We start from the raw sequence: 27,488 nt of genomic DNA, 5'->3' as shown, positions 1-27,488 counted from the left end.
GAGACACACAGAGACAGAGACACACAAAGACACATAAACACACACAGAGACCCACAGAGACACAGAGATCCACAGAGACACATAGAGACACACAGAGACCCATAGAGACCCACAGAGATCCACAGAGACACATAGAGACACACAGAGACCCATAGAGACCCACAGAGACACACAGAGATACACAGACACACAGAGACACACAGAGACCCACAGAGACACACAGAAACCCATAGAGACACATAGAGATCCACAGAGACCCATAGAGACCCACAGAGACACACAGAGACCCACAGAGACACACAGAGAGACACAGATACACAGAGACACACAGAGACCCACAGACACACACAGAGAGACACAGAGACCCACAGAGACCCATAGAGACCCATAGAGACACATAGAGACACACAGAGATACATAGAGACACGCAGAGACCCATAGAGACACACAGAGACACACAGAGACACACAGAGACACACAGAGAGACACAGAGACACAGAGACACACAGATACCCACAGACACACACAGAGACCCATAGAGACCCACAGAGACACAAAGACACACACAGACACACAGAGACCCATAGAGACCCACAGAGACACACAGAGACACATAAACACACACAGAGACCCACAGAGACCCATAGAGACTCACAGAGACCCATAGAGACCCACAGAGACCCACAGAGACCCATAGAGACCCACAGAGACCCACAGAGACCCATAGAGACTCAAAGAGACCCATAGAGACCCACAGAGACCCACAGAGACCCATAGAGATCCATAGAGACCCATAGAGACCCATAGAGACACACAGAGACCCATAGAGACCCATAGAGACCCATAGAGACACACAGAGACCCATAGAGACACACAGAGACTCACAGAGATCCATAGAGATCCATAGAGACCCATAGAGACCCATAGAGACCCATAGAGACACACAGAGACTCACAGAGACCCATAGAGACCCATAGAGACACACAGACCCATAGAGACTCATAGAGACACACAGAGACCCACAGAGACGCAGAGACACACAGAGACTCACAGAGACCCATAGAGACCCATAGAGACACACAGAGACCCACAGAGACCCACAGAGACCCACAGAGACACACAGAGACCCACAGAGACACACAGAGACCCACAGAGACCCACAGAGACACACAGAGACCCACAGAGACCCACAGAGACTCACAGAGACGCACAGAGACGCACAGAGACCCACAGAGACACACAGAGAGACACAGAGACCCACAGAGACCCACAGAGACACACAGAGACCCACAGAGACACACAGAGACACACAGAGACCCACAGAGACACACAGAGACCCACAGAGACCCACAGAGACACACAGAGACCCACAGAGACCCACAGAGACCCACAGAGACTCACAGAGACGCACAGAGACGCACAAAGACACACAGAGACACACAGAGACCCACAGAGACTCACAGAGACACTCAGAGACCCACAGAGACCCACAGAGACCCACAGAGACCCACAAAGACCCACAGAGACCCATAGAGACCCATAGAGACTCACAGAGACCCACAGAGACGCACAGAGACCCACAAGAGACCCGCAGAGACCCACAGAGACACGCAGAGACCCACAGAGACCCACAGAGACCCACAGAGACCCACAGAGACACGCAGAGACCCATAGAGACCCATAGAGACACACAGAGACACACAGAGACCCATAGAGACCCATAGAGACCCATAGAGACACACAGAGACACACAGAGACACACAGAGACCCATAGAGACCCATAGAGACCCATAGAGACACACAGAGAGACACAGAGACCCATAGAGACCCATAGAGACCCATAGAGACACACAGAGACACACAGAGACCCATAGAGACCCATAGAGACCCATAGAGACACACAGAGAGACACAGAGACACAGAAACACACAGAGAAACACAGAGACCCACAGAGACCCACAGAGACACACAGAGACCCATAGAGACCCACAGAGACCCACAGAGACACACAGAGACCCACAGAGACCCACAGAGACCCACAGAGACACACAGAGACCCACAGAGACCCACAGAGACACACAGAGACTCAGAGACCCACAGAGACCCACAGAGACTCACAGAGACACACAGAGACTCAGAGACACACTGAGACCCACAGAGACCCACAGAGACCCATAGAGACCCACAGAGACCCACAGAGACACACAGAGACACACAGAGACCCATAGAGACCCATAGAGACACACAGAGAGACACAGAGACACAGAAACACACAGAGAAACACAGAGACCCACAGAGACCCACAGAGACACACAGAGACCCACAGAGACCCACAGAGACACACAGAGACCCACAGAGACCCACAGAGACCCACAGAGACCCACAGAGACTCACAGAGACTCAGAGACTCACAGAGACCCACAGAGACTCACAGAGACCCACAGAGACCCACAGAGACCCACAGAGACCCACAGAGACACACAGAGACACACAGAGACCCATAGAGACCCATAGAGACACAGAGAGACCCACAGAGACCCACAGAGACCCACAGAGACACGCAGAGACCCATAGAGACCCATAGAGACCCATAGAGACACACAGAGACACACAGAGACCCATAGAGACCCATAGAGACCCATAGAGACACACAGAGACACACAGAGACACACAGAGACCCATAGAGACCCATAGAGACCCATAGAGACCCACAAGAGACCCGCAGAGACCCACAGAGACACGCAGAGACCCATAGAGACCCACAGAGACCCACAGAGACCCACAGAGACCCACAGAGACACGCAGAGACCCATAGAGACCCATAGAGACCCATAGAGACACACAGAGACACACAGAGACCCATAGAGACTCACAGAGACCCATAGAGACCCACAGAGACCCATAGAGACCCACAGAGACCCATAGAGACCCACAGAGACCCACAGAGACCCATAGAGACACACAGAGACACACAGAGACCCACAGAGACACACAGAGACCCATAGAGACCCACAGAGACCCATAGAGACACACAGAGACACACAGAGACCCATAGAGACCCACAGAGACCCATAGAGACACACAGAGACCCACAGAGACCCATAGAGACCCACAGAGACACACAGAGACCCATAGAGACCCACAGAGACACACAGAGACCCATAGAGACACACAGAGACACACAGAGACCCATAGAGACACACAGAGACACACAGAGACCCATAGAGACCCACAGAGACACACAGAGAACCACAGAGACCCATAGAGACCCACAGAGAGACACACAGAGACCCATAGAGACACACAGAGACCCATAGAGACCCACAGAGACACACAGAGACCCATAGAGACCCACAGAGACCCACAGAGACACTTAGAGACACACAGAGACACACAGAGACCCATAGAGACACACAGAGACACACAGAGACCCACAGAGACACACAGAGACACACAGAGACCCATAGAGACACACAGAGACCCATAGAGACCCACAGAGAGACACACAGAGACCCACAGAGACACACAGAGACACACAGAGACCCATAGAGACCCACAGAGACCCACAGAGACACTTAGAGACACACAGAGACACACAGAGACCCATAGAGACACACAGAGACACACATAGACCCATAGAGACACACAGGGACCCATAGAGACCCACAAAGAGACACAGAGACCCATAGAGACACACAGAGACCCATAGAGACCCACAGAGACACACAGAGACCCATAGAGACCCACAGAGACCCACAGAGACACTTAGAGACACACAGAGACACACAGAGACCCATAGAGACACACAGAGACACACAGAGACCCATAGAGACCCACAGAGACACACAGAGACCCATAGAGACACACAGAGACACACAGAGACCCACAGAGACCCATAGAGACCCATAGAGACCCACAGAAACACACAGAGACCCATAGAGACACACAGAGACCCACAGAGACCCACAGAGACCCACAGAGACCCATAGAGACCCACAGAGACCCACAGAGACCCATAGAGACCCACAGAGACCCATAGAGACACTTAGAGACACACAGAGACACACAGAGACCCATAGAGACACACAGAGACACACAGAGACCCACAGAGACCCATAGAGACCCATAGAGACCCACAGAGACACACAGAGACCCATAGAGACTCACAGAGACACACAGAGACCCATAGAGACCCATAGAGACTCACAGAGACACACAGAGACACACAGAGAGACACAGAGACCCATAGAGATACACAGAGTCCCACAGAGACCCATAGAGACACAGAGACACACAGAGACTCACAGAGACCGATAGAGACACACAGAGACCCACAGACACACTTAGAGACACACAGAGACACATAGAGACCCATAGAGACCCATAGACACCCACAGAGACCCATATAGACACACAGAGACACACAGAGAGACACATAGAGACCCATAGAGACCCATAGACACCCACAGAGACCCATAGAGACACACAGAGACACACAGAGACCCATAGAGACCCACAGAGACCCATAGAGACCCATAGACACCCACAGAGACCCATGGAGACACACAGAGACACTTAGAGACACACAGAGACCCACAGAGACCCATAGACACCCACAGAGACCCATAGAGACACACAGAGACACACATAGACCCACAGAGACCCATAGAGACCCACAGAGACCCACAGAGACCCATAGAGACACACAGAGACACACAGAGACCCACAGAGACCCATAGAGACCCACAGAGACCCACAGAGAGACACATAGACCCATAGAGACTCACAGAGAGACACAGAGACCCACAGAGAGACACAGAGACACACAGAGACCCATAGAGACCCACAGAGACACACAGAGACCCACAGAGACCCACAGAGACCCATAGAGACCCATAGAGACCCACAGAGACACAGAGACACATAGATACCCATAGAGACCCATAGAGACCCACAGAGACACACAGAGACCCACAGAGACCCACAGAGACCCATAGAGACCCACAGAGACCCATAGAGACACAGAGACGCACAGAGACCCACAGAGACCCATAGAGACCCATAGAGACCCACAGAGACACACAGAGACCCACAGAGACCCACAGAGATCCATAGAGACCCACAGAGACACACAGAGAGACACAGAGACACACAGAGAGACACAGAGACCCATAGAGACACACAGAGAGACACAGAGACACACAGAGACACACAGAGACCTACAGAGACACACAGAGAGACACAGAGACACACAGAGACACACAGAGACCTACAGAGACACACAGAGATCCACAGAGACACACAGAGACTCACAGAGACTCACAGAGACACACAGAGACTCACATAGACCCACAGAGACCCACAGAGACCCACAGAGACACGCAGAGACCGATAGAGACACACAGAGAGACACAGAGACCCATAGAGACCCACAGAGATCCATAGAGATCCATAGAGACCCACAGAGATACACAGAGACCCACAGAGACACGCAGAGACACACAGAGACCCACAGAGACACACAGAGACACACAGAGACACACAGAAAATGACAGAGACTCACAGAGACACACAGAGACACTTAGAGACACACAGAGACCCACAGAGACCCATAGACACCCACAGAGACCCATAGAGACACACAGAGACACACATAGACCCACAGAGACCCATAGAGACCCACAGAGACCCACAGAGACCCATAGAGACACACAGAGACACACAGAGACCCACAGAGACCCATAGAGACCCACAGAGACCCACAGAGAGACACATAGACCCATAGAGACTCACAGAGAGACACAGAGACCCACAGAGACACACAGAGACCCATAGAGACCCACAGAGACACACAGAGACCCACAGAGACCCACAGAGACCCATAGAGACCCATAGAGACCCACAGAGACACATAGATACCCATAGAGACCCATAGAGACCCACAGAGACACACAGAGACCCACAGAGACCCACAGAGACCCATAGAGACCCATAGAGACCCACAGAGACCCATAGAGACACAGAGACCCACAGAGACCCACAGAGACCCATAGAGACCCATAGAGACCCACAGAGACACACAGAGACCCACAGAGACCCACAGAGATCCATAGAGACCCACAGAGACACACAGAGAGACACAGAGACACACAGAGAGACACAGAGACCCATAGAGACACACAGAGAGACACAGAGACACACAGAGACACACAGAGACCTACAGAGACACACAGAGAGACACAGAGACACACAGAGACACACAGAGACACACAGAGACCCACAGAGACCCATAGAGACCCACAGAGACCCATAGAGACACAGAGACGCACAGAGACCCACAGAGACCCATAGAGACCCATAGAGACCCACAGAGACACACAGAGACCCACAGAGACCCACAGAGATCCATAGAGACCCACAGAGACACACAGAGAGACACAGAGACACACAGAGAGACACAGAGACCCATAGAGACACACAGAGAGACACAGAGACACACAGAGACACACAGAGACCTACAGAGACACACAGAGAGACACAGAGACACACAGAGACACACAGAGACCTACAGAGACACACAGAGATCCACAGAGACACACAGAGACTCACAGAGACTCACAGAGACTCACAGAGACACACAGAGACTCACAGAGACCCACAGAGACCCACAGAGACCCACAGAGACACGCAGAGACCGATAGAGACACACAGAGAGACACAGAGACCCATAGAGACCCACAGAGATCCATAGAGATCCATAGAGACCCACAGAGATACACAGAGACCCACAGAGACACGCAGAGACACACAGAGACCCACAGAGACACACAGAGACACACAGAGACACACAGAAAATGACAGAGACTCACAGAGACACACAGAGACACTTAGAGACACACAGAGACCCACAGAGACCCATAGACACCCACAGAGACCCATAGAGACACACAGAGACACACATAGACCCACAGAGACCCATAGAGACCCACAGAGACCCACAGAGACCCATAGAGACACACAGAGACACACAGAGACCCACAGAGACCCATAGAGACCCACAGAGACCCACAGAGAGACACATAGACCCATAGAGACTCACAGAGAGACACAGAGACCCACAGAGACACACAGAGACCCATAGAGACCCACAGAGACACACAGAGACCCACAGAGACCCACAGAGACCCATAGAGACCCATAGAGACCCACAGAGACACAGAGACACATAGATACCCATAGAGACCCATAGAGACCCACAGAGACACACAGAGACCCACAGAGACCCACAGAGACCCATAGAGACCCATAGAGACCCACAGAGACCCATAGAGACACAGAGACCCACAGAGACCCACAGAGACCCATAGAGACCCATAGAGACCCACAGAGACACACAGAGACCCACAGAGACCCACAGAGATCCATAGAGACCCACAGAGACACACAGAGAGACACAGAGACACACAGAGAGACACAGAGACCCATAGAGACACACAGAGAGACACAGAGACACACAGAGACACACAGAGACCTACAGAGACACACAGAGAGACACAGAGACACACAGAGACACACAGAGACACACAGAGACCCATAGAGACTCACAGAGACTCACAGAGACTCACAGAGACACACAGAGACTCACAGAGACTCACAGAGACCCACAGAGACCCACAGAGACCCACAGAGACACGCAGAGACCGATAGAGACACACAGAGAGACACAGAGACCCATAGAGACCCACAGAGATCCATAGAGATCCATAGAGACCCACAGAGATACACAGAGACCCACAGAGACACGCAGAGACACACAGAGACACACAGAAAATGACAGAGACTCACAGAGACACACAGAGACACTTAGAGACACACAGAGACCCACAGAGACCCATAGACACCCACAGAGACCCATAGAGACACACAGAGACACACATAGACCCACAGAGACCCATAGAGACCCACAGAGACCCTCAGAGACCCATAGAGACACACAGAGACACACAGAGACCCACAGAGACCCATAGAGACCCACAGAGACCCACAGAGAGACACATAGACCCATAGAGACTCACAGAGAGACACAGAGACCCACAGAGAGACACAGAGACACACAGAGACCCATAGAGACCCACAGAGACACACAGAGACCCACAGAGACCCACAGAGACCCATAGAGACCCATAGAGACCCACAGAGACACAGAGACACATAGATACCCATAGAGACCCATAGAGACCCACAGAGACACACAGAGACCCACAGAGACCCACAGAGACCCATAGAGACCCATAGAGACCCACAGAGACCCATAGAGACACAGAGACCCACAGAGACCCACAGAGACCCATAGAGACCCATAGAGACCCACAGAGACACACAGAGACCCACAGAGACCCACAGAGATCCATAGAGACCCACAGAGACACACAGAGAGACACAGAGACACACAGAGAGACACAGAGACCCATAGAGACACACAGAGAGACACAGAGACACACAGAGACACACAGAAACCTACAGAGACACACAGAGAGACACAGAGACACACAGAGACACACAGAGACACACAGAGACACACAGAGACCCATAGAGACTCACAGAGACTCACAGAGACACACAGAGACTCACAGAGACTCACAGAGACCCACAGAGACCCACAGAGACCCACAGAGACACGCAGAGACCGATAGAGACACACAGAGAGACACAGAGACCCATAGAGACCCACAGAGATCCATAGAGATCCATAGAGACCCACAGAGATACACAGAGACCCACAGAGACACGCAGAGACACACAGACACCCACAGAGACACACAGAGACACACAGAGACACACAGAAAATGACAGAGACTCACAGAGACACACAGAGACACGCAGAGACACACAGAGACCCACAGAGACCCACAGAGACTCACAGAGACCCACAGAAACCCACAGAAACTCACAGAGATACACAGAGACACACAGAGACCCGCAGAGACCCACAGACTCACAGAGACCCACAGAGATACACAGAGACACACAGAGACCCACAGAGACACACAGAGAGACACAGAGAGACACAGAGACCCATAGAGACACACAGAGACACACAGAGAGACACAGAGACAGACAGAGACCCAGAGACCCACAGAGACACACAGAGACACACAGTGACACACAGAGACCCACAGAGACCCACAGAGACACGCAGAGTCTCATAGAGACCCACAGAGACCCACAGACACCCACAGAGACCCACAGAGACTCACAGAGACTCACAGAGCCCCACAGAGACTCACAGAGACCCACAGAGACCCACAGAGAGACACAGAGACACACAGAGACACACAGTGACACACAGAGACCCACAGAGACCCACAGAGACACACAGAGACACGCAGAGTCTCATAGAGACACACAGAGACACACAGAGAGACACAGAGACACACAGAGAGACACACAGTGACACACAGAGACACACAGAGACACACAGTGACCCACAGAGACACACAGCGACCCACAGAGACACACAGAGACCCACAGAGACCCACAGAGACCCACAGAGACCCATAAAGACCCACAGAGACACACAGAGACACACAGAGACTCACAGAGACCCATAAAGACCCACAGAGACCCATAAAAACGCACAGAGACACACAGAGACACACAGAGACACACAGAGACTCACAGAGACCCATAAAGACCCACAGAGACCCATAAAAACGCACAGAGACCCACAGAGACCCACAGAGACCCACAGAGACCCACAGAGACCCACGGAGACGCACAGAGACCCACAGAGACCCAAACTCATAGAGACCCACAGGGTCTGGATTGATCCCACGACCTCCCGCGTACCAGGCGAGGCAGTCAACATCTCATCAGGGTCGGGATCGATCCCACGACCTCCTGCGTACTAGGCGAGGCAGTCAACATCTCATCAGGGTCGGGATCGATCCCACGACCTCCTGCGTACCAGGCGAGGCAGTCAACATCTCACCAGGGTCGGGATCGAACCCACGACCTCCTGCGTACCAGGCGAGGCAGTCAACATCTCACCAGGGTCGGGATCGAACCCACGACCTCCTGCGTACCAGGCGAGGCAGTCAACATCTCACCAGGGTCGGGATCGATCCCACGACCTCCTGCGTACCAGGCGAGGCAGTCAACATCTCACCAGGGTCGGGATCGATCCCACGACCTCCTGCGTACCAGGCGAGGCAGTCAACATCTCACCAGGATCGGGATCGAACCCACGACCTCCTCGGTACCAGGCGAGGTAGTCAACATCTCATCAGGATCGGGATCGATCCCACGACCTCCTGTGTACCAGGCGAGGTAGTCAACATCTCATCAGGATCGGGATTGAACCCACGACCTCCTGCGTACCAGGCGAGGTAGTCAACATCTCATCAGGATCGGGATCGATCCCACGACCTCCTGTGTACCAGGCGAGGCAGTCAACATCTTATCAGGATCGGGATCGAACCCACGACCTCCTGTGTACCAGGCGAGGTAGTCAACATCTCATCAGGATCGGGATCGATCCCACGACCTCCTGTGTACCAGGCGAGGTAGTCAACATCTCATCAGGGTCGGGATCGAACCTACGACCTCCTGCGTACCAGGCGAGGTAGTCAACATCTCATCAGGATCGGGATTGAACCCACGACCTCCTGCGTACCAGGCGAGGTAGTCAACATCTCATCAGGATCGGGATCGAACCCACGACCTCCTGCGTACCAGGCGAGGTAGTCAACATCTCACCAGCGTCGGGATCGAACCCACGACCTCCTGTGTACCAGGCGAGGTAGTCAACATCTCACCAGGGTCGGGATCGAACCCACGACCTCCTGCGTACCAGGCGAGGTAGTCAACATCTCATCAGGGTCGGGATCGATCCCACGACCTCCCGCGTACCAGGCGAGGCAGTCAACATCTCATCAGGGTCGGGATCGATCCCACGACCTCCCGCGTACCAGGCGAGGTAGTCAACATCTCATCAGGGTCGGGATCGATCCCACGACCTCCCGCGTACCAGGCGAGGTAGTCAACATCTCATCAGGGTCGGGATCGATCCCACGACCTCCTGCGTACCAGGCGAGGCAGTCAACATCTCATCAGGGTCGGGATCGAACCCACGACCTCCTGTACACCAGGCGAGGCAGTCAACATCTTATCAGGGTCGGGATCGAACCCACGACCTCCTGCGTACCAGGCGAGGCAGTCAACATCTCATCAGGGTCGGGATCGATCCCACGACCTCCTGCGTACCAGGCGAGGCAGTCAACATCTCATCAGGATCGGGATCGAACCCACGACCTCCTGCGTACCAGGCGAGGTAGTCAACATCTCATCAGGGTCGGGATCGATCCCACGACCTCCTGCGTACCAGGCGAGGCAGTCAACATCTCATCAGGGTCGGGATCGAACCCACGACCTCCTGTGTACCAGGCGAGGCAGTCAACATCTCATCAGGGTCGGGATCGATCCCACGACCTCCTGCGTACCAGGCGAGGCAGTCAACATCTCATCAGGGTCGGGATCGAACCCACGACCTCCTGTGTACCAGGCGAGGCAGTCAACATCTCATCAGGGTCGGGATCGAACCCACGACCTCCTGTACACCAGGCGAGGTAGTCAACATCTCATCAGGGTCGGGATCGAACCCACGACCTCCTGCGTACCAGGCGAGGTAGTCAACATCTCATCAGGGTCGGGATCGAACCCACGACCTCCTGTACACCAGGCGAGGCAGTCAACATCTCACCAGGGTCGGGATCGAACCCACGACCTCCTGTGTACCAGGCGAGGTAGTCAACATCTCATCAGGATCGGGATTGAACCCACGACCTCCTGTACACCAGGCGAGGCAGTCAACATCTCACCAGGGTCGGGATCGAACCCACGACCTCCTGCGTACCAGGCGAGGCAGTCAACATCTCATCAGGGTCGGGATCGAACCCACGACCTCCTGCGTACCAGGCGAGGCAGTCAACATCTCATCAGGGTCGGGATCGATCCCACGACCTCCTGCGTACCAGGCGAGGTGGTCAACATCTCATCAGGGTCGGGATCGATCCCACGACCTCCTGCGTACCAGGCGAGGCAGTCAACATCTCATCAGGGTCGGGATCGAACCCACGACCTCCTGCATACCAGGCGAGGCAGTCAACATCTCATCAGGGTCGGGATCGAACCCACGACCTCCTGTACACCAGGCGAGGTAGTCAACATCTCACCAGGGTCGGGATCGAACCCACGACCTCCTGCGTACCAGGCGAGGTAGTCAACATCTCATCAGGGTCGGGATCGAACCCACGACCTCCTGCGTACCAGGCGAGGCAGTCAACATCTCTTCAGGGTCGGGATCGAACCCACGACCTCCTGCGCACCAGGCGAGGCAGTCAACATCTCATCAGGGTCGGGATCGAACCCACGACCTCCTGCGTACCAGGCGAGGCAGTCAACATCTCACCTGATGGTGACCCCGTCTCGACCTGTGTGTGTTCCCCTCCTGCCCGCAGGGTGTCCCGAGGCTGCAGGGCGCCTGGCCCAGCGACTCCTTGAGCTGGGAGCCGACCCAGCCGTGCGCTGCCGTTGGACGGACATGAACGCCCTGCACTACGCTGCCTACTTTGACAGCCCTGCACTCGTCAGGGTGCTGGCTCTCAGCATCAACCCGCCAGGTACCTGCTAAGTCAGTTAGTCAGTCAGTTAGTTAGTCAGTCAGTCACTCAGTCAGTCAGTCACTCAATCACTCACTCAGTCAGTTAGTTAGTTAGTCAGTTAGTTAGTCAGTTAGTCAGTTAGTTAGTTAGTCAGTCAGTTAGTTAGTCAGTTAGTTAGTCAGTCAGTTAGTTAGTTAGTTAGTCAGTCAGTTAGTTAGTCAGTTAGTTAGTCAGTCAGTTAGTTAGTTAGTCAGTCAGTCAGTTAGTTAGTCAGTCAGTCAGTCAGTTAGTTAGTTAGTTAGTCAATCAGTTAGTTAGTTAGTCAGTTAGTCAGTTAGTTAGTTAGTCAGTCAGTCAGTCAGTCAGTTAGTTAGTCAGTCAGTCAGTTAGTTAGTCAGTTAGTTAGTCAGTCAGTTAGTTAGTTAGTCAGTTAGTTAGTCAGTCAGTTAGTTAGTTAGTCAGTCAGTTAGTTAGTGAGTCAGTTAGTTAGTCAGTCAGTCAGTCAGTCAGTTAGTTAGTCAGTTAGTTAGTCAGTCAGTTAGTTAGTTAGTCAGTTAGTTAGTCAGTCAGTTAGTTAGTTAGTCAGTCAGTTAGTTAGTTAGTCAGTTAGTTAGTCAGTCAGTCAGTTAGTCAGTTAGTTAGTTAGTTAGTTAGTTTGTCAGTTAGTTAGTCAGTCAGTTTGTCAGTGAGTTAGTCAGTTAGTTAGTTAGTCAGTTAGTCAGTTAGTCAGTGAGTTAGTCAGTTAGTTAGTTAGTCAGTTAGTCAGTTAGTCAGTTAGTCAGTTAGTCAGTTAGTCAGTTAGTTAGTTAGACAGTTAGTCAGTCAGTTAGTTAGTTAGTTAGTCAGTCAGTTAGTCAGTTAGTTAGTTAGTTAGTCAGTTAGTCAGTTAGTCAGTTAGTTAGTCAGTTAGTCAGTCAGTTAGTTAATTAGTTAGTCAGTCAGTTAGTCAGTTAGTTAGTTAGTTAGTCAGTTAGTCAGTCAGTTAGTTAGTTAGTTAGTCAGTTAGTCAGTCAGTTAGTTAGTTAGTCAGTTAGTCAGTCAGTTAGTTAGTTAGTTAGTTAGTTAGTTAGTTAGTTAGTCAGTTAGTCAGTTAGTCAGTTAGTTAGTCAGTTAGTCAGTTAGTCAGTTAGTTAGTTAGTCAGTTAGTCAGTCAGTTAGTTAGCTAGTTAGTTAGTTAGTCAGTCAGTCAGTTAGTTAGTTAGTTAGTCAGTTAGTCAGTCAGTTAGTCAGTTAGTTAGTTAGTTAGTTAGTCAGTTAGTCAGTCAGTTAGTTAGTTAGTCAGTCAGTCAGTTAGTCAGTTAGTTAGTTAGTCAGTTAGTCAGTCAGTTAGTTAGTTAGTTAGTCAGTCAGTTAGTTAGTTAGTTAGTCAGTTAGTCAGTCAGTTAGTCAGTTAGTTAGTTAGTTAGTCAGTTAGTCAGTCAGTTAGTTAGTCAGTTAGTTAGTTAGTCAGTTAGTCAGTTAGTTAGTCAGTTAGTTAGTTAGTTAGTTAGTTAGTCAGTTAGTCAGTCAGTTAGTCAGTTAGTTAGTCAGTTAGTCAGTTAGTCAGTCAGTTAGTTAGTTAGTCAGTTAGTTAGTTAGTTAGTTAGTCAGTTAGTCAGTTAGTTAGTTAGTTAGTCAGTTAGTCAGTCAGTTAGTTAGTTAGTTAGTCAGTTAGTTAGTCAGTTAGTCAGTCAGTTAGTTAGTTAGTCAGTCAGTTAGTTAGTCAGTTAGTCAGTCAGTTAGTTAGTTAGTCAGTCAGTTAGTTAGTTAGTCAGTCAGTCAGTTAGTTAGTCAGTTAGTTAGTTAGTCAGTTAGTTAGTCAGTCAGTTAGTTAGTCAGTTAGTTAGTCAGTTAGTCAGTTAGTTAGTCAGTTAGTTAGTTAGTCAGTTAGTAAATCAGTTAGTTAGTCAGTTAGTTAGTTAGTCAGTTAGTTAGTTAGTTAGTCAGTTAGTCAGTTAGTAAATCAGTTAGTTAGTCAGTTAGTTAGTCAGTTAGTTAGTTAGTCAGTTAGTAAATCAGTTAGTTAGTCAGTTAGTTAGTTAGTCAGTTAGTTAGTCAGTTAGTTAGTTAGTCAGTTAGTTAGTTAGTCAGTTAGTCAGTTAGTTAGTTAGTCAGTCAGTTAGTTAGTTAGTCAGTCAGTTAGTCAGTTAGTCAGTTAGTTAGTCAGTCAGTTAGTTAGTTAGTTAGTCAGTCAGTCAGTTAGTTAGTTAGTTAGTTAGTTAGTTAGTCAGTCAGTTAGTTAGTTAGTCAGTTAGTTAGTTAGTCAGTCAGTCAGTTAGTTAGTCAGTTAGTTAGTTAGTCAGTTAGTTAGTCAGTCAGTTAGTTAGTCAGTTAGTTAGTCAGTTAGTTAGTTAGTCAGTTAGTAAATCAGTTAGTTAGTCAGTTAGTTAGTTAGTCAGTTAGTCAGTTAGTTAGTTAGTTAGTCAGTTAGTTAGTTAGTCAGTCAGTTAGTTAGTTAGTCAGTTAGTTAGTTAGTCAGTCAGTCAGTTAGTTAGTCAGTTAGTTAGTTAGTCAGTTAGTTAGTCAGTCAGTTAGTTAGTCAGTTAGTTAGTCAGTTAGTTAGTTAGTCAGTTAGTAAATCAGTTAGTTAGTCAGTTAGTTAGTTAGTCAGTTAGTCAGTTAGTTAGTTAGTTAGTCAGTTAGTCAGTTAGTTAGTCAGTTAGTTAGTTAGTCAGTTAGTTAGTTAGTCAGTCAGTTAGTTAGTTAGTTAGTCAGTCAGTTAGTTAGTTAGTTAGTTAGTCAGTTAGTTAGTTAGTTAGTCAGTTAGTCAGTTAGTTAGTCAGTTAGTTAGTTAGTTAGTCAGTTAGTCAGTTAGTCAGTTAGTTAGTCAGTTAGTTAGTTAGTCAGTTAGTTAGTTAGTCAGTTAGTTAGTTAGTTAGTTAGTCAGTCAGTTAGTTAGTTAGTCAGTCAGTTAGTCAGTTAGTTAGTTAGTTAGTTAGTCAGTTAGTTAGTCAGTCAGTTAGTTAGTTAGTTAGTTAGTTAGTCAGTTAGTTAGTCAGTCAGTTAGTTAGTTAGTTAGTCAGTCAGTTAGTTAGTTAGTCAGTCAGTTAGTCAGTTAGTTAGTTAGTTAGTTAGTCAGTTAGTTAGTCAGTCAGTTAGTTAGTTAGTTAGTCAGTTAGTCAGTTAGTTAGTCAGTCAGTTAGTTAGTTAGTTAGTTAGTTAGTCAGGCAGTTAGTTAGTTAGTCAGTCAGTTAGTTAGTCAGTTAGTTAGTTAGTCAGTCAGTTACTTAGTTAGTTAGTCAGTTAGTTAGTTAGTCAGTTAGTTAGTCAGTCAGTTAGTCAGTTAGTCAGTTAGTTAGTCAGTCAGTCAGTCAGTTAGTTAGTCAGTTAGTTAGTCAGTTAGTCAGTCAGTTAGTTAGTTAGTCAGTCAGTTAGTTAGTTAGTCAGTCAGTCAGTTAGTTAGTCAGTTAGTTAGTTAGTTAGTCAGTTAGTCAGTCAGTTAGTTAGTCAGTTAGTTAGTCAGTTAGTCAGTTAGTTAGTCAGTTAGTTAGTTAGTCAGTTAGTAAATCAGTTAGTTAGTCAGTTAGTTAGTTAGTCAGTTAGTCAGTTAGTTAGTTAGTTAGTTAGTCAGTTAGTTAGTTAGTCAGTCAGTTAGTTAGTTAGTCAGTCAGTTAGTCAGTTAGTCAGTTAGTTAGTCAGTCAGTTAGTTAGTTAGTTAGTCAGTCAGTTAGTTAGTTAGTTAGTCAGTCAGTTAGTTAGTTAGTCAGTCAGTCAGTTAGTTAGTTAGTCAGTCAGTTAGTTAGTTAGTCAGTTAGTTAGTTAGTCAGTCAGTTAGTTAGTTAGTCAGTTAGTTAGTTAGTTAGTCAGTTAGTTAGTTAGTCAGTCAGTTAGTTAGTTAGTTAGTCAGTCAGTTAGTTAGTTAGTCAGTCAGTCAGTTAGTTAGTTAGTCAGTCAGTTAGTTAGTTAGTCAGTTAGTTAGTTAGTCAGTCAGTTAGTTAGTTAGTCAGTTAGTTAGTTAGTTAGTCAGTTAGTTAGTTAGTCAGTTAGTTAGTCAGTTAGTCAGTCACTCGCTCACTCGCTTACTCGCTCGCTCGCTCAATCACTCAATCACTCAATCACTCACTCGCTCAGTCAGTCACTCAATCACTCACTCAGTCACTCAGTCACTCACTCACTCAGTCAGTCACTCACTCACTCAGTCAGTCACTCAGTCACTCACTCACTCAGTCACTCACTCTCTCGCTCACTCACTCACTCGCTCACTCAGTCAGTCACCTACTCAGTCACTCACTCACTCAATCACTCACTCACTTAGTCACTCACTCACTCAGTCACTCACTCACTCAGTCACTCACTCACTCGGTCACTCACTCACTCACTCAGTCACTCACTCATTCACTCACTCAGTCACTCAGTCACTCAATCACTTACCTACTCGTTCACTCAGTTACTCACTCACTCAGTCACTCAGCTACTCACTCACTCAGTCACTCAGCCACTCACTCAGTCACTCACTCAGTCACTCACTCAGTCACTCAGTTACTCACTCAGTTACTCAGTCACTCACTCAGTCACTCGCTCACTCACTCAGTCAGTCACTCACTCAGTCACTCAGTCAGTCACTCAGTCACTCACTCGCTCAGTCACTCACTCACTCAGTCACTCAGTCACTCACTCAGTCACTCACTCAGTCACTCAGTCACTCAGTCACTCAGTCACTCACTCAGTCACTCGCTCACTCACTCGCTCAGTCACTCACTCACTCAGTCACTCAGTCAGTCACTCAGTCACTCACTCGCTCAGTCACTCACTCACTCAGTCACTCAGTCACTCACTCAGTCACTCACTCACTCAGTCACTCAGTCAGTCACTCAGCCACTCACTCAGTCACTCACTCACTCAGTCACTCACTCAGTCACTCAGTTACTCACTCAGTTACTCAGTCACTCACTCAGTCACTCGCTCACTCACTCAGTCAGTCACTCACTCAGTCACTCAGTCAGTCACTCAGTCACTCACTCGCTCAGTCACTCACTCACTCAGTCACTCACTCAGTCACTCACTCACTCAGTCACTCAGTCACTCAGTCACTCAGTCACTCACTCAGTCACTCGCTCACTCACTCGCTCAGTCACTCACTCACTCAGTCACTCAGTCAGTCACTCAGTCACTCACTCGCTCAGTCACTCACTCACTCAGTCACTCAGTCACTCACTCAGTCACTCACTCACTCAGTCACTCAGTCAGTCACTCAGCCACTCACTCAGTCACTCACTCACTCAGTCACTCACTCAGTCACTCAGTTACTCACTCAGTTACTCAGTCACTCACTCAGTCACTCGCTCACTCACTCAGTCAGTCACTCACTCACTCAGTCACTCAGTCAGTCACTCAGTCACTCACTCGCTCAGTCACTCACTCACTCAGTCACTCAGTCACTCACTCAGTCACTCACTCACTCAGTCACTCAGTCACTCAGTCACTCAGTCACTCACTCAGTCACTCGCTCACTCACTCGCTCAGTCACTCACTCACTCACTCACTCAGTCAGTCACTCAGTCACTCACTCGCTCAGTCACTCACTCACTCAGTCACTCAGTCACTCACTCAGTCACTCACTCACTCAGTCACTCAGTCAGTCACTCAGCCACTCACTCAGTCACTCAGTCAGTCACTCAGCCACTCACTCAGTTACTCACTCAGTTACTCAGTCACTCAGTCACTCACTCAGTCACTCGCTCACTCACTCGCTCAGTCACTCACTCACTCAGTCACTCAGTCAGTCACTCAGTCACTCACTCGCTCAGTCACTCACTCACTCAGTCACTCAGTCACTCACTCAGTCACTCACTCACTCAGTCACTCAGTCAGTCACTCAGCCACTCACTCAGTCACTCACTCACTCAGTCACTCACTCAGTCACTCACTCACTCAGTCACTCACTCAGTCACTCACTCACTCAGTCACTCACTCAGTCACTCAGTTACTCACTCAGTCACTCACTCAGTCACTCACTCACTCAGTCACTCACTCACTCAGTCACTCAGTCAGTCACTCAGTCACTCACTCGCTCAGTCACTCACTCACTCAGTCACTCAGTCACTCACTCAGTCACTCACTCACTCAGTCACTCAGTCACTCAGTCACTCAGTCACTCACTCAGTCACTCGCTCACTCACTCGCTCAGTCACTCACTCACTCAGTCACTCAGTCAGTCACTCAGTCACTCACTCGCTCAGTCACTCACTCACTCAGTCACTCAGTCACTCACTCAGTCACTCACTCAGTCACTCAGTCAGTCACTCAGCCACTCACTCAGTCACTCACTCACTCAGTCACTCACTCAGTCACTCAGTTACTCACTCAGTTACTCAGTCACTCACTCAGTCACTCGCTCACTCACTCAGTCAGTCACTCACTCACTCAGTCACTCAGTCAGTCACTCAGTCACTCACTCGCTCAGTCACTCACTCACTCAGTCACTCAGTCACTCACTCAGTCACTCACTCACTCAGTCACTCAGTCACTCAGTCACTCAGTCACTCACTCAGTCACTCGCTCACTCACTCGCTCAGTCACTCACTCACTCAGTCACTCAGTCAGTCACTCAGTCACTCACTCGCTCAGTCACTCACTCACTCAGTCACTCAGTCACTCACTCAGTCACTCAGTCACTCAGTCAGTCACTCAGCCACTCACTCAGTCACTCAGTCAGTCACTCAGCCACTCACTCAGTTACTCACTCAGTTACTCAGTCACTCAGTCACTCACTCAGTCACTCGCTCACTCACTCGCTCAGTCACTCACTCACTCAGTCACTCAGTCAGTCACTCAGTCACTCACTCGCTCAGTCACTCACTCACTCAGTCACTCAGTCACTCACTCAGTCACTCACTCACTCAGTCAGTCACTCAGCCACTCACTCAGTCACTCACTCAGTCACTCACTCAGTCACTCACTCACTCAGTCACTCACTCAGTCACTCACTCACTCAGTCACTCACTCAGTCACTCAGTTACTCACTCAGTCACTCACTCACTCAGTCACTCACTCACTCAGTCACTCACTCACTCAGTCACTCACTCACTCAGTCACTCAGTCAGTCACTCAGCCACTCACTCAGTCACTCACTCACTCAGTCACTCACTCAGTCACTCAGTTACTCACTCAGTTACTCAGTCACTCACTCAGTCACTCGCTCACTCACTCAGTCAGTCACTCACTCACTCAGTCACTCAGTCAGTCACTCAGTCACTCACTCGCTCAGTCACTCACTCACTCAGTCACTCAGTCACTCACTCAGTCACTCACTCACTCAGTCACTCAGTCACTCAGTCACTCAGTCACTCACTCAGTCACTCGCTCACTCACTCGCTCAGTCACTCACTCACTCAGTCACTCAGTCAGTCACTCAGTCACTCACTCGCTCAGTCACTCACTCACTCAGTCACTCAGTCACTCACTCAGTCACTCACTCACTCAGTCACTCAGTCAGTCACTCAGCCACTCACTCAGTCACTCAGTCAGTCACTCAGCCACTCACTCAGTTACTCACTCAGTTACTCAGTCACTCAGTCACTCACTCAGTCACTCGCTCACTCACTCGCTCAGTCACTCACTCACTCAGTCACTCAGTCAGTCACTCAGTCACTCACTCGCTCAGTCATTCACTCACTCAGTCACTCAGTCACTCACTCAGTCACTCACTCACTCAGTCACTCAGTCAGTCACTCAGCCACTCACTCAGTCACTCACTCACTCAGTCACTCACTCAGTCACTCACTCACTCAGTCACTCACTCAGTCACTCACTCACTCAGTCACTCACTCAGTCACTCAGTTACTCACTCAGTCACTCACTCAGTCACTCACTCACTCAGTCACTCACTCACTCAGTTACTCAGTCACTCACTCAGTCACTCACTCAGTCACTCACTCACTCAGTCACTCACTCAGTCACTCAGTTACTCACTCAGTCACTCACTCAGTCACTCACTCACTCAGTCACTCACTCACTCAGTTACTCACTCACTCAGTTACTCACTCGCTCAGTTACTCAGTCACTCACTCAGTCACTCACTCACTCAGTCACTCACTCAGTCACTCACTCACTCAGTCACTCACTCAGTCACTCAGTTACTCACTCAGTCACTCACTCAGTCACTCACTCACTCAGTCACTCACTCACTCAGTTACTCAGTCACTCAGTCACTCACTCAGTCACTCACTCACTCAGTCACTCACTCAGTCACTCAGTTACTCACTCAGTCACTCACTCAGTCACTCACTCACTCAGTCACTCACTCACTCAGTTACTCACTCACTCAGTTACTCACTCGCTCAGTTACTCAGTCACTCACTCAGTCACTCACTCACTCAGTCACTCACTCAGTCACTCAGTCACTCACTCAGTCACTCGCTCACTCACTCGCTCAGTCACTCACTCACTCAGTCACTCAGTCAGTCACTCAGTCACTCACTCGCTCAGTCACTCACTCACTCAGTCACTCAGTCACTCACTCAGTCACTCACTCACTCAGTCACTCAGTCAGTCACTCAGCCACTCACTCAGTCACTCACTCACTCAGTCACTCACTCAGTCACTCACTCACTCAGTCACTCACTCAGTCACTCACTCACTCAGTCACTCACTCAGTCACTCAGTTACTCACTCAGTCACTCACTCAGTCACTCACTCACTCAGTCACTCACTCACTCAGTTACTCAGTCACTCACTCAGTCACTCACTCAGTCACTCACTCACTCAGTCACTCACTCAGTCACTCAGTTACTCACTCAGTCACTCACTCAGTCACTCACTCACTCAGTCACTCACTCACTCAGTTACTCACTCACTCAGTTACTCACTCGCTCAGTTACTCAGTCACTCACTCAGTCACTCACTCACTCAGTCACTCACTCAGTCACTCACTCACTCAGTCACTCACTCAGTCACTCAGTTACTCACTCAGTCACTCACTCAGTCACTCACTCACTCAGTCACTCACTCACTCAGTTACTCAGTCACTCACTCAGTCACTCACTCAGTCACTCACTCACTCAGTCACTCACTCAGTCACTCAGTTACTCACTCAGTCACTCACTCAGTCACTCACTCACTCAGTCACTCACTCACTCAGTTACTCACTCACTCAGTTACTCACTCGCTCAGTTACTCACTCACTCAGTCACTCACTCACTCAGTCACTCAGTTACTCACTCAGTTACTCAGTCACTCACTCAGTTACTCACTCACTCACTCAGTCACTCAGTCAGTCACTCAGCCACTCACTCAGTCACTCACTCACTCAGTCACTCACTCAGTCACTCAGTCACTCACTCAGTCACTCGCTCACTCGCTCACTCACTCTCTGTCTCTCTCTGTCTCTCTCTGTCTCTCTGTGTCTCTGTGTCTCACTGTGTGTCTCTAGATCTGAACGCGCCGTGTCTCTCTGTGTGTCTCTCTCTAGATCTGAACGCGCCGTGTCTCTCTCTGTGTGTCTCTCTCTGTCTCCGTGTCTCACTGTGTCTCTCTGCGTGTCTCTCTCTGTGTCTCTGTGTGTCTCTGTGTGTCTCTGTGTCTCTGTGTGTCTCTGTGTCTCTGTGTGTCTCTGTGTCACTGTGTGTCTCTGTGTGTCACTGTGTGTCTCTGTGTGTCTCTCTGTGTGTCTCTGTGTCTCTCTGTGTCTCTCTGTGTCTCTGTGTGTCTCTGTGTCTCTGTGTGTCTCTGTGTCTCTGTGTGTCTCTGTGTCTCTCTGTGTGTCTCTGTGTCTCTGTGTGTCTCTGTGTCTCTCTGTGTGTCTCTGTGTCTCTGTGTGTCTCTGTGTCTCTGTGTGTCTCTGTGTCTCTGTGTGTCTCTGTGTCACTGTGTGTCTCTGTGTGTCACTGTGTGTCTCTGTGTGTCTCTCTGTGTGTCTCTGTGTCTCTGTGTCTCTCTGTGTCTCTCTGTGTCTCTGTGTGTCTCTGTGTCTCTGTGTGTCTCTGTGTCTCTCTGTGTCTCTCTGTGTCTCTGTGTGTCTCTGTGTCTCTGTGTGTCTCTGTGTCTCTGTGTGTCTCTGTGTCACTGTGTGTCTCTGTGTGTCACTGTGTGTCTCTGTGTGTCTCTCTGTGTGTCTCTGTGTCTCTCTGTGTCTCTGTGTCTCTGTGTCTCTGTGTGTCTCTCTGTGTGTCTCTGTGTCTCTCTGTGTCTCTCTGTGTCTCTGTGTGTCTCTGTGTCTCTGTGTGTCTCTGTGTCTCTGTGTGTCTCTGTGTCACTGTGTGTCTCTGTGTGTCACTGTGTGTCTCTGTGTGTCTCTCTGTGTGTCTCTGTGTCTCTCTGTGTCTCTCTGTGTCTCTGTGTGTCTCTGTGTCTCTGTGTGTCTCTGTGTCTCTGTGTGTCTCTGTGTCTCTCTGTGTGTCTCTGTGTCTCTGTGTGTCTCTGTGTCTCTCTGTGTGTCTCTGTGTCTCTGTGTGTCTCTGTGTCTCTGTGTGTCTCTGTGTCTCTGTGTGTCTCTGTGTCACTGTGTGTCTCTGTGTGTCACTGTGTGTCTCTGTGTGTCTCTCTGTGTGTCTCTGTGTCTCTCTGTGTCTCTCTGTGTCTCTGTGTGTCTCTGTGTCTCTGTGTGTCTTTGTGTCTCTCTGTGTCTCTCTGTGTCTCTGTGTGTCTCTGTGTCTCTGTGTGTCTCTGTGTCACTGTGTGTCTCTGTGTGTCACTGTGTGTCTCTGTGTGTCTCTCTGTGTGTCTCTGTGTCTCTCTGTGTCTCTCTGTGTCTCTGTGTGTCTCTGTGTCTCTGTGTGTCTCTGTGTCTCTGTGTGTCTCTGTGTCTCTCTGTGTGTCTCTGTGTCTCTGTGTGTCTCTGTGTCTCTCTGTGTGTCTCTGTGTCTCACTGTGTCTCTGTGTGTCTCTGTGTCTCTCTGTGTGTCTCTGTGTCTCACTGTGTCTCTGTGTGTCTCTGTGTGTCTCTGTGTCTCTGTGTGTCTCTCTGTGTCTCTGTGTCTCTGTGTGTCTCTGTGTCTCTGTGTGTCTCTGCGTGTCTCTCTGTGTCTCTGTGTGTCTCTGTGTCTCTGTGTGTCTCTCTGTGTCTCTCTGTGTCTCTCTCTGTGTCTCTGTGTGTGTCTCTCTGTGTCTCTGTGTGTGTCTCTCTGTGTGTGTCTCTCTGTGTGTCTCTGTCTCTCTAGACCTGAACGCGCCGTGTGTGGACGTGCGAGGGGGCACGGCTCTCCACGTCACCGCCTCCAACTTGTGTGTGTCTCTCTCTGTGTGTGTCTCTCTGTGTGTGTCTCTCTGTGTCTCTGTGTGTGTCTCTCTGTGTGTGTCTGTGTCTCTGTGTGTCTCTGTGTGTCTCTGTGTCTCTCTAGACCTGAACGCGCCGTGTGTGGACGTGGAAGGGGGCACGGCTCTCCACGTCGCCGCCTCCAACTTGTGCGTCGCGGCCGTCAAGTCGCTGCTGGAGCACGGAGCCGACCCCTCCTGCAGGGTCAGTGCGACCTTTGACCTGCCAGAATAACCTTTGAACTGCCGCCCCCTTCTGAGTAACCTTTGAACTGCCGCCCCCTTCTGAGTAACCTTTGAACTGCCGCCCCCTTCTAAATAACCTTTGACCTGCCGCCCCCTTCTGAATAACCTTTGACCTGCCGCCCCCTTCTGAGTAACCTTTGAACTGCCGCCCCCTTCTAAATAACCTTTGACCTGCCGCCCCCTTCTGAATAACCTTTGAACTGCCGCCCCCTTCTGAGTAACCTTTGAACTGCCGCCCCCTTCTAAATAACCTTTGACCTGCCGCCCCCTTCTGAATAACCTTTGAACTGCCGCCCCCTTCTGAATAACCTTTGACCTGCCGCCCCCTTCTAAATAACCTTTGACCTGCCGCTCCCTTCTAAATAACCTTTGAACTGCCGCCCCTTTCCGGAATAACCTTCGAACCCGCCCTCTCTCCCTCCCGCCCACTTTCTTCCCAGAATTCCCGGGGCCAGGTGGCGGCCGAGATGATGCCACCCCGAATAACCTTTGAACTGCCGCCCTCTTCCGAATAACCTTTCGACCTGCCGCCCCCTTCGCGGAATAACCTTCGAACCCGCCCCTCTCTCCCTCCCTTCCCAGAATTCCCGGGGCCAGGTGGCGGCCGAGATGATGCCACCCCGAATAACCTTTGAACTGCCGCCCTCTTCCGAATAACCTTCGACCTGCCGCCCCCTTCGCGGAATAACCTTCGAACCCGCCCCTCTCTCCCTCCCTTCCCAGAATTCCCGGGGCCAGGTGGCGGCCGAGATGGTGCCGCCCCCTTCCGACCTGCCCCTCGACCTCTCGGAGGGCACGGCGGCTTCCGGAGCCCTCCGCCGCCTTCTGCTGGAGGCGATGCCGCTGGTGTGCCCGCTGCCCCGCGCCACGCTGCACAACCACGACAACATGCCCGGAGCCGCTCTCATGGCCACCCTGGGGCTGCAGCTGGGGCAGATGGTGGCTCTGCCCGGTGGGATGGTGAGGGGAGGGGGGGGGAGGGGGGAGGGGGGGAGGGGGGGAGGGGGGGGGGGGAGGGGGAGGGGGGGAGGGGGGGGGGAGGGGGGGGGAGGGGGGGAGGGGGGGGGAGGGGGGGAGGGGGGGAGGGGGGGGGGAGGGGGGGGAGGGGGGGAGTGGGTGGAGTGGGTGGAGTGGGTGGGGGGAGGTGGGGAGGGAGGAGGGGGGAGGGGGGGAGGGAGGAGGGGGGAGGGGGGGGGAGGGGGGGGGGAGGGGGGGAGGGGGGGAGGGGGGGAGGGGGGGGGGGGAGTGGTGGGGGGAGTGGTGGGGGGAGTGGTGGGGGGAGTGGTGGGGGGAGTGGTGGTGGGGGTGGTGGGGGGAGTGGTGGGGGGAGTGGTGGGGGGAGTGGTGGGGGGAGTGGTGGGGGGAGTGGTGGTGGGGGGTGGGGGGAGTGGTGGGGGGAGTGGTGGGGGGAGTGGTGGGGGAGTGGTGGGGGGAGTGGTGGGGGGAGTGGTGGGGGTGGTGATGGGGGTGGTGATGGGTGGTGGGGGGGAAGAGGATGGTGGTGGTTGTTTTCGTCATAGTGGTTGTTGTTATAGTGGTTGTGGTTGTTGTGGTGGTAGTTAACGTGGTGGTTGTTGTAGTTAATGTTGTTAATGTTGTTGTTAATGTTGTTGTTGTTGTAGTTAATGTTGTTGTTGTGGTTGTTGTTGTTGTGGTTGTTGTAGTTGTTGTTGTTAATGTTGTTGTTAATGTTGTTGTTGTTAATGTTGTTGTTGTGGTTAATGTTGTTGTGGTTGTTGTAGTTGTTGTAGTTAATGTTGTTGTTGTGGTTGTTGTAGTTGTTGTGGTTAATGTTGTTGTTGTGGTTGTTGTTGTTGTTGTTGTTGTGGTTAATGTTGTTGTTGTGGTTGTTGTTGTTGTTGTTGTTGTGGTTAATGTTGTTGTGGTTGTTGTAGTTGTTGTAGTTAATGTTGTTGTGGTTAATGTTGTTGTAGTTAGTGTTGTTGTTGTTGTTGTAGTTAATGTTGTTGTAGTTAATGTTGTTGTGGTTGTTGTTGTTGTAGTTGTTGTTGCTGTTGTAGTTGTAGTTAATGTTGTTGTAGTTAATGTTGTTGTGGTTGTTGTTGTTGTAGTTGTTGTTGCTGTTGTAGTTGTAGTTAATGTTGTTGTAGTTAATGTTGTTGTGGTTGTTGTTGTTGTAGTTGTTGTTGCTGTTGTAGTTGTAGTTAATGTTGTTGTAGTTAATGTTGTTGTGGTTGTTGTTGCTGTTGTAGTTAATGTTGTTGTTGTTGTAGTTAATGTTGTTGTAGTTAATGTTGTTGTTGTTGTAGTTAATGTTGTTGTTGTGGTTGTTGTTGTTGTGGTTGTTGTAGTTGTTGTTGTTAATGTTGTTGTTAATGTTGTTGTTGTTAATGTTGTTGTTGTTAATGTTGTTGTTAATGTTGTTGTTGTTGTAGTTGTAGTTAATGTTGTTGTTGTTGTTGTTGTTGTAGTTGTTGTGGTTAATGTTGTTGTGGTTGTTGTGGTTGTAGTTGTTGTGGTTAATGTTGTTGTGGTTGTGGTTGTTGTAGTTGTAGTTAATGTTGTTGTAGTTAATGTTGTTGTTGTGGTTGTTGTTGTTGTGGTTAATGTTGTTGTTGTTGTGGTTGTTGTTGTTGTGGTTAATGTTGTTGTTGTTGTTGCTGTTGTAGTTGTAGTTAATGTTGTTGTTGTTGTTGTTGTGGTTGTTGTAGTTGTAGTTAATGTTGTTGTTGTTGTTGTTGTGGTAGTTGTTGTAGTTAAAGTTGTTGTTGTAGTTGTTGTGGTTGTTGTGGTTGTTGTTGTTGTGGTTGTTGTGGTTGTGGTAGTTGTTGTAGTTAATGTTGTTGTGGTTGTAGTTGTTGTTGTTGTTGTAGCTAATGTTGTTGTGGTTGTGGTTGTGGTTGTGCAGCAGGGCTGGCTGCGTTTCCTGGGCCCTGCCGAGTTCGCGTCTGGCCAGTGGGTGGGGGTGGAGCTCCCGCAGCCGCTCGGCAAGAACAACGGAACCGTGGGGGGCCACCACTACTTCTCGTGCCCCCCCAAACACGGTGAGACACTCAGTGGGGGGCTCGTGGGGGTGGGGGGCACGGTGAGGGGGTGGGGGGCACAGTGGGTGGGGGTGGAGCTCCCGCAGCCGCTCGGCAAGAACAACGGAACCGTGGGGGCCACCACTACTTCTCGTGCCCCCCCAAACACGGTGAGACACTCAGTGGGGGGCTCGTGGGGGGTGGGGGGCACGGTGAGGGGGTGGGGGGCACAGTGGGTGGGGGTGGAGCTCCCGCAGCCGCTCGGCAAGAACAACGGAACCGTGGGGGGCCACCACTACTTCTCGTGCCCCCCCAAAACACGGTGAGACACTCAGTGGGGGGCTCGTGGGGGTGGGGTGGGTGGGTAGGGGGGTGAGTGGGTGGGGGGCACAGTGGGGGGCCACCACTACTTCTCGTGCCCCCCCAA

The 27,488-nt window shown here is 50.4% G+C and overlaps 1 protein-coding gene across 1 annotated transcript in view; it reads left to right on the top strand.

Annotated features, from left to right (window-relative positions):
• The window catches only part of LOC144954027 (CAP-Gly domain-containing linker protein 3-like), a gene marked incomplete at its 3' end in the record, with an annotated part of 35,949 nt that extends 8,826 nt beyond the window's left edge, over positions 1–27,123 (top strand). The window contains exons 3-6 of the mRNA XM_078884609.1: positions 12,519–12,680; positions 23,918–24,036; positions 24,801–25,037; positions 26,947–27,123. Of these exons, the coding sequence (XP_078740735.1) occupies positions 12,519–12,680; positions 23,918–24,036; positions 24,801–25,037; positions 26,947–27,123 (695 nt within the window). The remainder of the gene's footprint in view (positions 1–12,518; positions 12,681–23,917; positions 24,037–24,800; positions 25,038–26,946) is intronic.
• Between the last annotated feature and the right edge of the window lie 365 nt (positions 27,124–27,488).

Source organism: Lampetra fluviatilis, unplaced genomic scaffold (assembly GCF_964198595.1).
Source record: "Lampetra fluviatilis unplaced genomic scaffold, kcLamFluv1.1 SCAFFOLD_648, whole genome shotgun sequence".
Lineage (NCBI taxonomy): Eukaryota > Metazoa > Chordata > Hyperoartia > Petromyzontiformes > Petromyzontidae > Lampetra > Lampetra fluviatilis.
The sequence above is the reverse complement of the archived record's forward strand: the minus strand, read 5'-3'. Positions and strand labels throughout refer to the sequence as shown.